Source organism: Echiichthys vipera, assembly GCF_963691815.1.
Source record: "Echiichthys vipera genome assembly, chromosome: X".
Classification (NCBI taxonomy): domain Eukaryota; kingdom Metazoa; phylum Chordata; class Actinopteri; order Perciformes; family Trachinidae; genus Echiichthys; species Echiichthys vipera.
In genome coordinates this window covers 1,036,173-1,053,895 of record NC_139825.1, presented here as the reverse complement: position 1 = coordinate 1,053,895, position 17,723 = coordinate 1,036,173, and the positions used below count along the sequence as shown (strand labels likewise).

Here is a 17,723-nt window from a genome sequence, read left to right as displayed (position 1 = left end):
TATATTACTATGGGATTAAACAGGCGTACACATTTGACCCTATGAGCCTCCAAGCCACAGGAGCTGCCCATTGTGCTGCAATACAAACTGAGACAAGAAATTGTCCTGATTACAGGATTTTTAACCTGCTCTGGTTCTCACATATTTGACCCTACAAACATCAAAATGATATTAACGTGTTCAGCAGAGTCTCTTCTCTCTGGTGGTTATCATATTTTGGACATTGGACTCGTGTTTTTTAAATTAAAAGATGTTGTTTGAGAGGTTTGTCGTGGAAACTTTTCTAGACTGGTCAGGATTACTGTTTCCACTGGTTCTTTTGCCAGAAAAACGAGAAATCTTCTTCTGTGGAACAGAACTTCTTGAGACCTTGATGCAAGCACAAGCATTTTTTTTTACTGGGTATACCCCGGGGCGTCATCTGCTATCATGTGTACAGGCAATGTTAGGATATGGCGCGCATAATACAAGAACAGGGCATTTTTATAGGATTCTAATACATTGGTGTCTATGTGGAGTACACTTGCAGATGTTCATGCGTTGTCAACATAACACCTTAAAGAGGAACTATGCTAGCAGGCGCATAACTAAATAGTATGTGGTTTTCATCTCTGCATATCCTTTCTTAGCAGGTGTGCCTAGTACTGGAGAAGTGCAAAAACAGTTCATAGAGTCCAAGTTTCATAAGTACAAGTCAAAAGGTTATGCTATAAGCACATTTGTTCCACAGGATGTTGCGCAGACGTAATCATAAGCAAACATGGTTATTAGTGATTTTACCTTGCAACAAGCATCACATCAAGTAATAATTTTACCATTACAGGTTTAATCTAATGAACTTTCTGACCTGTCTACATAAATTGCTGTCTACCTGTCACCATGGAAACCAGGGCTGAAACAGGTGACTTTGATTGCTGGAGACAGTGACCCAATGACTTAACAGCTGCTGGGAAAACAGAAGACAGGATGAATCTAATTTGACATTGCCAATAGATTTCTGATTGGTCCTTTGTATTTTTGCTTGGACTTTATATTACATCAGGCTGATGTAAACATTAAACTCAGCATCTTCAGTAAAGTCGTTCAAAGGAAAACAGGTTTTTGGATGCAACTTTTGGATTTTTTATTCTTTTAAAGATTATTTTTTGGCAGTTTTCAAACCTTTTATTAGATAGGATAGACAGGAAATGGGATGAGAGAGATAGGGGGAGACATGCAGCAAAAGGCCGCAGGTCGGAGTCGAACCCAAGCCTCAATGACCTTAAGCCTCTTTACATGGGGCGCCTGCTCTAACCACTGTGCTACCAGACGCCCCGATTTTTGTATTTTGAGCCAAGAGATTATTGTTGATGATGCCTAAGTGCCACAAATGCTATCACATCCTGCGTCTGGTCAGACTTCTTAGGTCTATTATAGGGGGTGTCCAATCCTGCTCGTGCATGTTTTAGGTTTCTACCGGCTGTAATACACCTGAGTCTAATGCTCTGCACGTTATCAAGCAGCTGAAGCTTGATAACGAGCAGAGCATTAGACTCAGGTGTGTTACAGCAGGTGGAAACCTAAAACAGGCAGAACAGCAGTTCTCCAGGAGCAGGATTGGACATCTCTGGTCTATCATGTACTAATACCAAGCTCCCAGCACAGCGACTTCCTGGTTGATACAGAAGTGCCAAAAACTGCAGTGTCCAGTAGGAGTAGTTTGCACAATAGAGCAGTTTCTCATTAACCCCCATGTTAAACAGGCCGTTTTCACAGCATAATTAAACCTGTTTAAGGCCTGGTACAAAAAAACATTCTAGTCTGTATGTTTCGGTCATGTCTCCATGACAACACTGAGGGGGGTGAATTTTTTTGGACCTGGCTAGTTTTTATTTTATTGGAGGTTAAAGTCAATGAATAATTAGGGGTGTGGCCGTCACTTCTCCTCGGAGGTAAACATCAGCCAGATGGGCGACTCCCGTAGGCGAGGACGATTGGATCAAGTTGAGAGAACGGACTCTGACAGGTATGCTACGTCCATTTTTATACAGTCTATAATACAGCCTTTTTTACTACTACTGCTGCTGTTACTACTACTGCTACTGCTACTACTACTACTACTACTATTACAACTGCTAATACTACTACTACTACTACAACTGCTAATACTACTACTACTACAACTGCTAATACTACTACTATAACTACTACTGCTGCTGCTGCTACTACTAATACTACTACTACTGCTGCTACTACTACTACTACTACTGCTGCTGTTACTACTACTACTACTTCTGTCTGATATCAGGCTAGTAGAGTAAAACAGGAATGTCAGAGCAAAAACAGACTAACCAAAACTGAAACAGAGCAACATATAAGCACAAATTAAAGTGTACGGGGCGTGGGGTTATGGGCTAGGCAGAGGAGAAGAGATGGGTCTTGAAGCAAGCCTGGAAGATGGTCAGGGACTCAGGCCAGCTGCTCATGCTGGCTCATGTGGCATATGGTAAACAACAACAAACATATCGACTATTTCCATTAGCGGGACATTCAAGTGTCCTGGGTGGGAGGCTGCAGATCCCTGTCACACTGTATACTTTAAACGCCACTTTTGAATTTGCTTTTTAGATCGTCTTCTGTCTAAACAGGGCCTCAAAGGTGCAGATTTCTTGGGGGAGGGAGTTCCAGAGCCTGGGAGCTGGCCTGGGGATCTGAAGGGCTATGAGGGTTGGTAGGCCTAAAAGAGTCTGTTTGATAGGGGGTATGACTGCAACAAAACACAGTTTCATACAGATACCCCACATATATTCCAATATAAAGTGCAACAGAGAAAAGCATACTGTCAATCAGTGCCTGGCTGGCAGTATGTAAATATCATATAATTCATCACGCTGAAGTGCTAACTTGACACTCTCTGGTACTGTGGGGAAGTGTTTCTCCGGCTGACGATGCAACAGCCCTCCTTACTGTAGTAAAACCTGCAAAACAATTCCAAGGAAACACACATAAGTGTCTCACTATGCCATCTGACAGGATTGTGTGTATTTCATCAGACAAAAATAGATCCTACTTGTTTAAACGCAGCTCTTTGTCTATCTCCTCCAGACTCTTCCCTTTGGTCTCTGGTAGAAGGAAGTAGAAGAAAGCTGCAGCTGCTACAGCGGTCATCCCATACAAAAGAAACATCCCGGACAGACCAATTGCATCTGTTGATTCAAAACACATTACTGTCACACATTCAAATCACTCTCTGATGGCCATCATTTCACTTGAATACAAGTCCGGAAAATATGCCAGGAAATATGTCCACTGTTTTGGGAATAAGAACAGGCATTAACTAGACTTGCAAGCAGGTATCAATGGGGGTCCCCATGTAACTCGGACCTGATGACCTACAGAGGCGATGCAATTAGGACCTGCAGGTCCATGGACAGGACGCAAGTTGCAGCTTGAACGCAGCACAGATTGTAGGTTGAAAAAGAAAGTGTAGGTATTTGAATTAGTAGACATTGCATTTGTTCACATAATGCATTCATTACTCAATTTTACACAACAGCCCCAGCTTTTGGCCAATTGATATCAGATTTTGCACAGACCCTCGGTGCGGCTCAGGAAATAACTTTTCCAAGTTATGTAATAATCAGAGAAACTACTTCAAAGTAACAAAATGCAGCAAGCTCCAACTGATACGTGCTGGGCTCAGACTACAGGACGGACTGTACTCATGGCTTTTTCCAGGAGAAGTCAGGGCCCAAGTCGATGGCTTCCTCAGTTCAAGTCTTGATAAGTCATCGAAAAAGGCTAAGCAATTGTTTACCCCCCCCCCCGAAATCTAATAGCGAGTTTTTAAATGACTTTGCTGCATACACATTGACAATATAAACCATCCTCTTACCAGAGACTTTACATCCTGCCTTGAGAGCTCCGGATTTCAGCAGCACACCCATATTCCCAGACACTCCAAAGGACACATCCTGGATTTAATATGCTGCTCTGGTGTTACCCCTATTGACTGTGCAGCAGCTGAACTCCCCATGACCGACCACTTCCTCCTCTCATTCAACGTCGACCTCACTCTCTTCATCACTGAGTCCCCTCGTCTCATCTACTTTCGCAATATTAAGTACATAAACATGGACTCTCTCTCCTCTAGTATTGACAATTTCATGGCCATTGAAGACCTATCGACCCCTGAACAGCTGGTTTCCTACTATATCACCGGACTTCATGATATCCTCAACTCCCTGGCTCCAGTAAAAACCAGATCTGTCTCTTTCTCCCTCTCTGCTCCCTGGTTTACGCCTGAACTCCGGCTTATGAAAGCCAAAGGCAGGCAGCTTGAACGGCTTCACCGTAAAACTGGATTGACTGTTCACAAAGAAATGTACAAAAATCATTTTCTGCACTACCAGGACTGTATTACTAAATCCAAATCAAACTATTACTCCAGCATAATCTGTTCAAATGTAGATAACACCAAGTCATCTTTTCCCTGTTCAACAATATGACCCGATTCCCAGTTTCTATACCACCCCACTTGTACTCAACTGCCTTCTGTAACTCTCTTATGTTTTTCTTCAACACCAAAATCCAGACAATCCACCAGGATCTCGGTTCAAACTCTTCCAGTGTCACTTCCGACCTCCACCCACCTGCCCACCCCTTCTCCTCAGTTCATCCAACTCAAATCATTCACATCCCAGCATTGTCCCATCACTTTAGGCGTGCCCTTTTCATCATTTACCTTCTTCTCCTTGGCAATATCTTCCGTAAGTACAACATCAGTTTTCAGTGTTATGCGGATGACACCCAGCTCTACCTCTCCAATAAACCCACCTCCACCCTCCCACCCTCATCCCTTGCTGACTGCCTAACAGACATAAAATCCTGGTTCTCCTCCAATTTTCTCAAACTAAACAGTGACAAAACCGAGGTTCTCCTCATTGGTTCCAAATCAACACTATCCAAAACCGACCGTTTCTCAATAGCCATCGGCAACTCCACTGTCTCCCCCTCCAACAGGTCAAGAGTCTGGGTGTCATCCTCGACAGTACTCTTATCTTTTCACTCTCATATCAATAACATTACTCGGCCTGCTTATTTTCACCTACACAACATCAACCGCCTCCTCACACTCTGGACTTAGTCATGTCCAAGGGTGTGAGCATTTCTAAAGTTGCTGTGATTGATGTTGCTCTTTCTGATCATTCCTGTGTTTTCTTTGAGAGTGTTATCTCTGTGCAGATTGATGTTCAAAGAAAAGTCATCACAAAACGTAATATCACAGAATACACCTGTGGAACATTTATTCAGGCTTTCTCCTCCACACCAACCCTCCCCTGGGTCACAGTAAATGAGCTTGTTGATAATTTCAATGTGAGATTATTGATGCCTTTGCATCCACTAAGGTGAAAGTGGTCTCTGGCAAAAAAAAGTCTCCATGGAGAAAATCCACGTTGGTAAGAATAGAAAAAAGAGAGTGCTGAACGCAGGTGTCGGAGAACATATCTTCAGGTTTACTATGACATCTATAAAGAAAGACTTCAAATCTACAACTTGGAGCTGAAAAATGTAAGACAATCCTTCTTCTCAGACATCATTGCCAAAAACAATAATAGTGCACATGCCTAGTTTTCTATTGTCAACAGGCTAACAAACCTTTCTGTGTCAGTAGCCCCTGAACTGCTTTCCACCAAGGCCTGCAATGAATTTGCCTCCTTTTTCAATGACAAAATTTAAAAAATTAGGCAAACAGTCAGTGCCTCCACATCAGGTGCAGGACACTACTCAACACTAACACTAACTCAAATACCATGGCATAGGACCTTGGAGGACATTATACAACATTTGAAATCCTCCTCCTGCTGCCTTGATATTCTCCCCACAGGCCTTTTCAAAGATGTATCAAACTGCATGCCCTCAGATCTTCAACAGATTGTAAACACGTCTCTTCTTTCAGGTGTCTTCCAACAGGCCCTGAAAACTGCTGTCATCAAGCCTCTCTTAAAAAAGAACAATTTAGACTCTTTACTTATGAACAATTATAGACCAATATCAAACCTCCCATTTCTCAGCAAAATCATTGAAAAGGCTGTTTTTAAGCAGCTGAACAACTTCCTGTTGATGAACAGCTGTTTTGATGTCTTCCAGTCAGGTTTTAGACCACACCAAAGCACAAGACGGCTCTTGTTAAGGTCTTCAATGACATCCATTTAAACACAGACATAGCATTAAAATGGTTTGAATCCTACTTGAAGGACAGGGACTACTTTGTGTCAATAGGTAATTACACATCTGAGCGGGCAAACATTACATGTGGAGTTCCCCAAGGCTCCATTCTGGGGCCTCTTCTGTTTAATATCTACATGCTGCCACTGGCTGAGATCATGAAAAACAACAACATATGTTACCACAGCTATGCAGATGACACACAAATCTACATAACTATATCAACAGGCGACTATAGTCCAACACAAGCACTGAGTAGATGCATCGAGCAAATCAATGATTGGATGGAGCAGAATTTTCTCTAATTAAACAAAAAAAAAACTGAAATTATTGTTTTTGGAGCCAAGGAAGAACAATCAAAAGTCAGCACTCAATTTCAAACTAGCCGAAACATAGGTGTAATCATGGACCCAGACCTGAACTTCAACAGCCACAAAAAAACAATTACAAGGTCCGCCTACTATCACCTAAAGAATATATCAAGGATTAAAGGACTTGTCCATGCATTTATCTTCAGCAGGCTCGACTACTGTAACAGTGTCTTTACAGGTCTCAGAGTCAGGACTAAACATGGGACAGGTCTGCTCTGTGTCCCCAGACTCAGGACTAAACATGGGACAGGTCTGCTCTGTGTCCCCAGACTCAGGACTAAACATGGGACAGGTTTGCTCTGTGTCCCCAGACTCAGGAATAAACATGGAACAGGTCTGCTCTGTGTCCCCAGAGTCAGGACAAAACATGGAACAGGTCTGTGACCCCAAAGTCAGGACTAAACATGGGACAGGTCTGCTCTGTGTCCCCAGAGTCAGAACTAAACATGGAGAGGCAGCGTTCAGTTTTTATTCTCCACAAATCTGGAACAAACTTCCAGAAAACTGCAGGTGTGCTGCAACTGCACTGTAACTTCTGTAACCGTAACCATCTTTTGTTTTAAAAATGACATTTTATGCGTTTTAAATCTTTTATATGTTTTAAATTACCTTTTATGTGTTATAAATGTGTATGTTTTATGTGTTATTTCTCCCAATGCTTTTAATGTTTTATGTGAAGCACTTTGAATTGCCTTGTTGTTGAATTGTGCTATACAAATAAACTTGCCTTGCCTTGCCTTCTAGATTCAAGCTTTATTTATCCCAAGGGAAATTATTGTGCAACAGTTACAAAGGTAGGAAAGGATCAGAGTGACAATAAGCTAACGTAATCAAATCAAAATAAAACTAACATCAAATAAATCAAACAATAACTAAGTGTGACAGAGTGCAACAGACATTGTGGTAAAACAAATAAAAACAATATACAATACGCACTGTGCAGTTTAGCAGCAAGTGGAAATGAGATAAGTACAAACTAAATAAGTGATGAGGAGCGATAAGTGATAACAGTGTTATAAATGTAGCAGAGAGAGAAATGATATATAATGACACCATACTAAATACTGGGATCATTTATATCTCAGCCTGGTCGCCAGAAAAAGTACATCTGTATGACACGCACAGGGCTTTCAACTGGCTCCAGTGCTCCGGAAGGCAGATGATGTAGTGTAACAAGCTGGTTGTGTGAAGCACACACTGGACTTTCCCTGGAGACCTCAGTTCATGTCCCATTCCTGTCCCGTCCCATGTCAAAGTGAATCTTGACATAGCAGACAAATTCATTTTAACCATATACCACAATCTTTTCCTAAACCTAACCATGTAGTAACCATGTAGCTATGTCCTAAACCTTAACCACATGTTTCAAACTGAGACTGTTGAGCATCAAAAAGTGTCTGTAAGTACGGAGTGAGAACAGGTTGTAGCAGTTCAGAAATAGGGAGATTTAACATAATGAATTGTTAAAAATCAACGTATCGGTGGTTTGCAGATAAACAAATAAATCCGGTACACAGATACTTGTGTACTACATATAGCCTATAGCCGAGTAAGAAAGACAGACAGACATACAGACAAATTCAATAGGACTTTTCAGTTGTCAGTCATTAAAAAGCATGTTTTAATCACTTTGGCTGTGTTCCATGTGGCTTTCCCAGTTCCCTGTTCCTGGCATTGAATCATTCCTGACTCACTGGCTTACTGGGTAAAGTAAATGGAACAAAACCACCATTAAAGTATAATTCCAGGGTAAAATTATCCCATGGTCTTTTTCAGTGGTCTTACATACATCAAATAAATCATCGAGACAGTTTTTTTCATGTATAAACTATTAATGGAGAAATCCAGGAGAGTTGCTAACAGCCAGACGTGGCTAAAACTTATTAGCCCGGGGCAGTATGGTGAAGGCATTCAAATGTCTTTTTTCACCACTAATATTGCTCAATATAACACCAAACCTCTGCAGTAAAATTAGTCCCTACACAGAAAACAAAGCATCAACAGTGTAGTTAGTGAACCCAGAGTTTATCAAAAGAGTGTTTTAAAGACTTACCTACTGGCCCATGTACCAGCTCCTCTCATAGTAAAGTCCATTCAAGTGGATTACCAAAGTCAATCCCAATGGAAGGAGCCCATTGGTGCTTTGTTTTCTGCTGCAGAGGTTTGCTGTTATTTTCAGCAGTATTAGTGATTAAAAAAGACAATTTAATGCCTTTACCGTACTGCCCTGAGCTAATCTGTGTTAGCGACTCTCCATTAATAGTTTATACACGAAAAAACTGTCTCAATGACTTATTTGATGTGTGCAAGTGTCGAAAAAGTTTCACTTTAATGCTTTTAGTTCCACCTGAACATTCCCAATGTGACTAGTAAAAACTCTGCCCTGAAATAGGTGAAAAGGACCTCACCGATGAAAGTCAAGAAGGTGAATGTGACCAACAGGTTGGCAGCCCAGTTGAAGCAGTTGGTGAATGCAAATGCCCTTCCTCTGATAGCAGCTGGAAATATTTCACTCAGGAGTAGCCAGGTCACTGATAAAAGACAAAAAAACAGGTTCATTTCCCATCTCTAATAACCCAGTGGACAAGATGACACTGTATGGTGGATAATGTTAAAGACAATAAAGCTATATCAGGCAGCTCCAAAATACTTTTTAATGTATAGGCTGATAGTATGGATGTATTGTAATCAATCTTGCCTCGTTTAGCTTTAAATACACAATTCAGGATAAAATTGTAACATTTTATCTAAACTTTAAAAAAAAAAACATTTTGAATGAATATACAAACTTGGTCCAAATCCAACGGAGTATGCAGCCACAACAGCCATCATACACATGAGCATGATCCAGTTCACAACTGTGCCATGGATGCTAGGAGAAGACGCCAGAGAAATGTCCAGTGCTTTCTGTCTAACTTGATCAGGTAGTACACCTTCATCTTGTGTGTTGTTATACAAGAGCCTTTGGCTCTCATCTAAACGTGAGTCAAAATCTGACTGATTACCAAGAGCTAAATGAGGTAGATCTGTTCTGTTAACGTCAAAGTTCTCAAAGTCACAAGGCCTCCTATCATTCATCAATGAATGTCCACTGAGTAGTCCAATGGTTATCAGACACAGGGCCATAACAGAGCATCCACTGATGAGCAGAGGCCTCCTGCCCACCCTGTCTGAAAACACCATGGAGGTCAAAGTAACCATCACTTTGACTAACCCCAAGCCCACAGACGCCAGCACTGCCGAGGCATTGCTCTGAAAGCCCACTGAGTGGAAGATGGTGGAGGCGTAGAGGAGAACATTCGGCTGGCCTGTGAACTGCTGAAAGAGCACCAGTCCCAGGCCAATGACAGTCCGTGTCCTCATGTTGTCTTTACACTGGAAAAGATACATGCTGCTGTACTGAGCCTTCTTGTTGTCCATGCTGGAGCTGACTTCTGAGTCATCTGCTTCCTGGTTTCTGACAGTACTTACGAGGCCTATTTCAGTTTGAAAGCAGTGTCTTTGGCTTAAAGATTCCTTAGTGCTGGATGGAAGAAACCAGATGGAGACCAGCTGAATCACAGTCGGGACTATAGCTAACCCAAACATCCACTTCCACCCTCTTTTCCAGTCAGACAGGATGTAGTTCAAGGCATAAGCTGCCAGGATGCCCACAGTGATTCCAGCTTCATACAGTGTTACCAGGACACCCCTGCGGTTCGGGGTAACCATTTCGGACACAAAGATGCAGCAGGACATGGAGGATATACACATGGCGAAGCCCACTGTCATCCTGCCGACCACCAGTGCAGAGTAGGTGCCTATGAGCAGGACCAGGCTCCCGATCATGATCAAGACATTGCTGAGGAGGATGGAGTTCCTGCGGCCCCGATGATCAATCAAGCAGCCGCCCATGATGGACGCCAGCAGTGCTCCAATCAACAAAGAGCTGACCAGGGCCTCCTGCTGGACACATGACAGTCTGAACTCTGCCGTGAGCTGCAACAAAGCACCAGAGATGATGCCCAGCTCATAACCAAAGACTAGGCCACCCAGAGTGGACACCACACTGGCCAACAGGAGGATGGAGCGACCTGCCATGAAGGACAACATTCAGATATTTATTTTTACAGAAGAGCACTCTTAAATAAACATACACATTTACACACCAATCAATTATCATCTGTTGTGGCCAATAGATGCTGGAAATCAGCAGGTCCATGAATATCCCTTCAAAAAAACAAATATATTTGTAGAAGTCTGTTTTTTTCTTCAAGAAAGCAGATTTTACTTCTTTGTGGTAATTTGGAAAGTGTTTAGTTTCATTATGATTTAAAGAGAGGGACATTTTACAGCTTGATTGCTGTATTGACAAGAATTTCATGCTCCATTAACCTCTGCAGAAAACAGCAAGCATTGAGGACAGATCAAGGGTGTTATTGGGGCTTTATGCAAAGTAAAGCTGTCCTCATAGGAGGCATTGAGGCTTTATTATCATCATGCAAAGTGAAAGTAAACTCTTACTGTAGGAAACATAGCTTGGGAAAATTTGGAAAGAAACAGTTTACAAGAGAATAAATTGTTTTTGCACGTGGTACAAATGAGTCTACATTGACTTTAATTGTTTATTCTTATGTGACACACTAGCATGAAATGTGTCTCTGTCCAAAGCAGAATGATTGCTGAATGCAATAGTAGGAGACAACTCTGAGGTGGAGGATTTGTCTGATTGTGATACATTTATATGGCAAGATGATCCTGATTGAACAACCTGCCATAGCAATGTATTACTATGGTGTAAGCGAAGAAGATGATAAAATGAATTTGATTAAAATAAATAGTTTTGTACGTTGTTACAAACTGGTGACTAGTGACTAAACTAAACCAATTGTCCCTGTATGAGGACATCATTTTTAGTTAGTTCCTTCAAGTTCAAAGACAATACTTAGCATATTATTAGTATCAGGTTCAAAAGTCTTAGGAGTTTAGTGTTGTTCATGGTCCTTTTAAATAAATCAATAAAGTTATTGCAGTCTATAGATTTCCTGTTTTTCATGTATTTGATCAAAGCCCAATTTGTGGTCAGTGTACATCCAATCTCAGAATATTATTTATTTTAGTTTAAAGTATGATCCACATAAATGCTACACATTGATCACTCCAGCTGTTCGGCAGCTGCTTCACAGTCCACCTTTCGAGTCTTTCATGTGCACCATCTATTGACAGAAATGCAAATGAGAGCTGCTGAATGTCTACTACACATCCTTACTGACTGCAGATCCAGACGGAGAGTATGTTTCTTTGGATTTATTTATATATATTTATTTTTTTTACCTCAAATAAACTTCTTCATCCATAAATAAGTCCTCATTGGTGTACAATTACCTCTGCCAGCAATCTGACCTATCCTCCTGAGCAAATCATTTCTTATCTGTATTTACATAGAACGGGTAAGCTCTATGGAGGCTTCCATGTCCTTACGGTCTTTAAAACCCTCATCACCAAAAAAGTGAAAAAGAGAATTAAAATTGCAAAGTGACCATGCCTGAAGGCCACCGTAGCTTCCATTACATGCTTGGGAAGGGAAGGGTGAGGGGAGGGGTATTCAGTTGATTGTAATCTCTAACTCAAAACTAATGCTGTGCCCTAAATTGCGCACTGCAGTGAGTGTACTGATATTCGTGCACTGTTTGCATTCCAGTAAGTGCTGTCTGAAATCATACACTGCCACCCTGCAATAACCTGAAATGATGATCGTATTTCTTCTTCTGATTATTTTACCAAAAGCTTTTCCATCAATTCCTCTAACTCAGCAAACCACCAAAAATCCTTGTGATCCTCTTTTTACATTTATAAAGTGAATCTAGTTGTTGCGCTTTTGTTCCCCCATTTTCCAGTTTCAGTTAAGTCCCGCCTCTTCCACTACGTAGACAAAATGGCGGCGATCGAGGGCGTTGAGTGTTCTTCAATCCACGCTCAACGATTTGGCTGTTTTTGATTGCGCTACCAGATAAATGAGGTACACTGCATTTTAGCGACTTCTGGCGTGAACACACTTCCACCCTCAAAAAAGCCAGTTTAAGGGTGGAAGTGTGCGATTTGGGACACAGCATAAATCTTAAACACTGCTGCTTTAAAGAGCCTTGATGGTCTAAATGTTTACTTTTCACCCACGTATTAAACTAAAGGTCTGTAGGGTAACATTCCTTACAAAACTGCTTCTCAATATTAAATCATTCATTTATAAATAACATACCCATTGCTTCTGTCCTTTACATTTCAGTCAGGCGGTGCAGGTCTGGATTAATTTCTTGGACGAAATCCTCTGTGAAATATAAGCAAAACATGAGAAAATAATACAGACAATCTCAAGTTCCTGTGGTGTGGAGTTTTGTGTCCTGTTCATAGAAAAGACAAGGGAGCCCACAAGACCCTGTTGCAGCCCCGTCACCATGACAATTCTCGAGTTGATTGCCATGATTTCATTAGGCAGTCCACTTGAGATGGGCTCAACAAAATACACGTCTGTGTAGCAACAGCAGGCTCCCATCACCTGATCAACTCAACAACTCAGCAGAGGGATTGTTGCTCCACAGAAATAAACTGAAAAGATGGAAGATGTTTCAGAGGACATTTCCTGAATCTATTGGTTCTATGGACAAACACAATTTCCCATCAACTGTCACTGTAAAGGTTTCTATTCCTGGCTTTGATGTTTGACTCACAAGCTGTTAACCCCTTGTGTCAGTGAGTTGTGAATCTCGCAAAAAAAGTGTCAAAATCAAAGCAGCAGATGCTGTGATATCCCAACTTCCATTCCCTAGTAGGGCCAGTACATTTCCCAAAATGCAACTCAATAGCATCTTTGATTAGAGCCTACTCACCTGATAAATGCCTGTCTTTTAACCTTCAAGGTTGTTACACAGCAAGCCTGTGTTTCAACCTTGAAGTCTCCGAGCCCAAGATGAGATAACCCTGATGGTATCCTCTAGAAAAAATGCAATTCACAATATTATTATTATTGAAATATTTCACTAAAACATTTTACACTTACATTTGCAATAAACTAATATTTTATAACAGATTAGACTTAGACTTAGAGAGACTTAGACTTTTCTTTATTGATCGCTTTGGCGATCCCGCAAGGAAATTGAGTTTCCAGCAGCTAGTCAAATATATATGAGGTAAATGTAAGAATACAGGTAAAATAAAATTCACGGAAAATATGTATGACTGTATATGACAGAAATGAGCAGTAAGATTGAATTATTGCACTTAAGTGGTGGATAAAGTTATTGCACAAAAAAGAAGAAAATAAGTGTCCAGGTATGTAAGAGTAGATTATTAATTGCACAGTGAGTGGCTCCCGAGTGAGGAGTTGTAGAGTGTGATGGCCTGAGGGACAAAGGAGTTCTTGAGCCTGTTGGTCCTACACTTGGGCAGGAGCAGCCTTCCACTGAACAGGCTCCTCTGGTTGCTGATGAAGGTGTGAAGGGGGTGGCTGGCATTCTCCTCCTCTCTGCCACCGTCACCAGCGAGTCCAGTTTCATGCCGACCACCGAGCCGGCCCGCCTGATAAGTTTATCCAGTGTGGAGGTGTCTTTCTTGGATATGCTGCCCCCCCCCCCCCGCACACCACAGCCTTCTTCTTGTTGAGGACAGCCTTAACTTCCCAGGTTACCCACGGCTTGTTATTAGGGTAACAGTGGACAGTCTTGACAGGGGAGACCACGTCTGCACAGAAGTTAAGGTACTCCGTCAGACAATGTGTCATCGCCTCGATGTCCTCACAGTGCTGGTTGATCAGCACATCCCCGACTGTGGTGTTGTAACAGTCTCTCAGGGCACTTTCCATTTCAGGAGACCACCTTCTGATTGTGCAAGTTGTCACCGGCTGTTTTTGGACCAGGGGGGTATACAGTGGCTGTAGGTGAACCAGGTGGTGATCAGACTTCCCCAGTGGGGGGAGGGGAGTCGTTCTGTATGCATCCCTTACATTAGCATACAGGAGATCAATTGTCCTGTTGTTTCTGGTGGGACAGTCTACAACCTGGTGAAAAACAGCCAAAGTAGAATCCAAAGTTGCATGATTAAAGTCCCCGGATATGATCATAAATGCCTCAGGGTGCTGTGTTTGCAGCCTTGAAGTGACTGAGTGGATCTTGTCACAGGCAGTGGCTGCATCCGCTCTGGGAGGGATGTAAACGCAGACGGAGATCACGTGACTGAGCTTGAGGTCCTGGCAACATGAGACTTTCTCCACTGAGATATGTCTTGGGTTTCACCAGCGGTTGTTCACATACATGATGAGTCCCCCATCTTTGCTTTATTTCGCTGGCTTCTGTCTCTCTGTCTGCTCTCACAGCAGTGAATCCCGGCAGGTCCATGTTAGCATCCGGTATGAGGTTGTTTAGCCATTTCTCTGTAAAGGTAAACAAGCTGCTCTCACGGTAGATCCGCTGGTTGTTCAGCGCAGACAGCTCGACGATCTTGTTCAGCAGAGAGTTCACATTCCACATGATTACGGAGGGAATCGATGGCTCATAGCGCCTCCGATTCTCCACTCGCTCAGTCTTTAGCTTCGCCCCGGCCTTGCAGCCCCTGGGTCTCCTCCTCAGCTCCGCCGGGACGGGGTGTCGTATCCCAGCTCGTCCCTTTGTGCACAGAGCCAGCCGCTCCTCTCGAGTAATTGAGAAAACTGGGTCTTTGTTGCATTTTACAGGTAGAAATATCCATAGGATACATATAAAACACACAATCTCTTCGTAAGAAAAGTAAAAAAGTAGAAAGAAAGAGGTTAAAATAGGGTAAAAGAGCAAAAAATTGTAATAGGACTGGGCGATAAAGATTAGGGCTGCAACAGCAGAATTCACGGAGTGAAGTTGTAGTTCTGTAGCATTTCTACATGCATACAGCATACTAAATGGTCAAACAGCACTGTGATTTTTAACTTTCTACTGTTTTTTAATTGACTATGACCTGAGAAGATGGTTTTTCTGTCAAAATAAAATAAATTCTACTTGATCTAAACTGTTAATTACGGGCTGTGGTCAAATTACACTCAAGTAAACTGTGGTCAATTCACAGGTCAAGTCCCTCTCAGTCATTATCACCATAAGGGATATTCACCACGATCAACTTGTTGTGTTTTTATAGCGATCCACAATAAAATCTCCCTGCACAGCCACAGAACATAGTATACATTCTGAGTGGGACTGAACTTCATGTGTAATATCTAAAGGTGATCATTGCTGTCAGGACAAGTATCTGTATAGTATCTGTCCTTCCTGTGGAGATAAAGGCAGTAAAAACAGTTCAAATGTTCTTTGACGTGAACCTGACAGTTTCTTCAACTCTTCAGTCAACCATTGTTACATCAGAGTCACAGTGGATGTGGTCGAGAGGTGCGAAAATATATTTTCTGAATAATGAAAAGTTTGAACATGTACAGTTCCAACCCTGCTGATGAAGACTAAGTATGAAAGCACGGGAACAAGCAAGTTAAGAGGATCTTATGATCCCTTCTCAATCTGAGCTTTTTTGATGTGTTGCTGTGTATTGTTTTATTGGCACTGAGATGATTTTGTATGTTACTATTTCTCTTTATTTATTCTTTCAGACTGCTTTATTACATTTATTGTAATAGGACTGGGCGATAAATCAAAATGTTCCCACCACTGATTAGGATATTGACAGGTGTTTACAGATCTTAGTAACTCAGTTATTGATGTTTTCTGATGATATTAAATTATTATTTACATTGATACTGATACAGTGAAGCTGCCTTAATAAAATTCATCATATTTCATTAACACTATGATTTGCATTAAGGCTGCAACCAGTGATAATGTCCATTATAAATTCTTCTAGCTGAATGTTGGCCACCCCACAGTTAAAGATATTCATAATCAGAATCCGATCTGTTTGACATTTGCTAAAGAAATGACTTGGATAGCGAATCTTCGTTGTCTTTAAAATCCATTAATCAATCCACAATTGATTTAGCGCTTAAAACAAGAATCAGAATCAGAAATACTTTAATAATACCAGGGTAAAGTAGTTTAATAATTATACATAGTTTTTTATTATTATTATTATTATTGTTATAACGGCAAAATGTTAATGCTGTGGCATTCATTTGGACACTATTAAGATAATTTATATACTGCTGCTGGGTAGTTTAATTTAGAAATGCAACATATTTTGTAGGCTTCGATATGTTTTATATGAAAATGCATATGTGGAAAATTACCAGTAACTACTGACACTACATATAGTGGAGTATTCCCTCCAAACTGATGTGGAGTAGAAGTATAATAAATGTGGTTACATTCCACCACTGCTATCTAGCTGTGGACTTAATGTCTGTATGTTTAATAAGACACTCGGGGAGATAAACGGACTCACCTTGAGCATTGGAGGGATTAAAAAGAGATGCTCCTGGAGAAGCTGTTCCCTTCAAGAAGAGCGAGCTACGTGGCAGCCGCAATACTATCCAGCTGCAGCCGTGTCGAGTTGCAGAGAAACTTCTTGGCGAAGTTATGACGCCAGACGTCGACAACTGTCCAACTCTCCCCCCCAAAAAACAGACACAAAGACAGACAGAGACACACTTCCAGAGATGCTAGCAACCACATAAGTAAGGTGTTAATTACGATTAATTAATTACAGAAAAAATAACGCGACAAAACAAATAACACAATTAATCACTAATTATTTTTGCACTCTGTGTGGAACGTTGCTCCTTGCACGAGTTCCCGCCCGGCCCGTAATACTGTCACAATGAGACCGAGGAGAAGCAGATGACAAGCAGATGATGAGTTTCAGTGGGCGGACATTTGAGTTCTCAAAAACGACCAAGTGGAAACGTGTAAAAATTCCAATAGTATCCAGCTGCAGACCCGGAGCACAAGCCCCTCACTTGACACAAGTCCCTCACTTGACAAAGCCCCTTGCTTGACGGAAGTGACGCAAAATGTAGTTTTTTTTACTTTATTGAAAGTCACGCAATAGTTTTTTTAATAGGTTATTTAAACTTTTTTGAAAAAGCACAAAACATAGCAACAGTTAAAGGAAATCTTTTTTTTTTAACTTTATTGAAAAAATAAGTTTTTTAATAGGTTATTTAAGCTTTTTCGAAAAAAGCACAAAACAGCAAGTTAAAGG

General features: G+C 41.4%; 1 protein-coding gene across 1 annotated transcript; it reads right to left on the bottom strand.

The window, feature by feature from the left end:
• Positions 1–427: 427 nt before the first annotated feature.
• Positions 428–17,263, bottom strand: slc2a10 (solute carrier family 2 member 10). The gene is made up of 7 exons (XM_083939655.1): positions 16,965–17,263; positions 13,442–13,545; positions 12,814–12,882; positions 9,368–10,651; positions 8,987–9,109; positions 3,050–3,185; positions 428–2,957 (listed from the first exon to the last, which is right to left on the bottom strand). The coding sequence occupies exons 3-7, from the start codon at positions 12,815–12,817 to the stop codon at positions 2,879–2,881; spliced, it is 1,626 nt and encodes a 541-aa protein (XP_083795781.1). The 5' UTR covers positions 12,818–12,882; positions 13,442–13,545; positions 16,965–17,263; the 3' UTR covers positions 428–2,878.
• Between the last annotated feature and the right edge of the window lie 460 nt (positions 17,264–17,723).

Excerpts from the sequence above, each read along its gene's own strand:
- slc2a10 (XM_083939655.1), bottom strand. Across the intron at positions 3,186-8,986 it reads CACCTTCTTGACTTTCATCG|ATGCAATTGGTCTGTCCGGG; the intron begins GTGAGGTCCTTT and ends TTGAATCAACAG. Across the intron at positions 2,958-3,049 it reads AAAGAGCTGCGTTTAAACAA|GTTTTACTACAGTAAGGAGG; the intron begins GTAGGATCTATT and ends ATTGTTTTGCAG.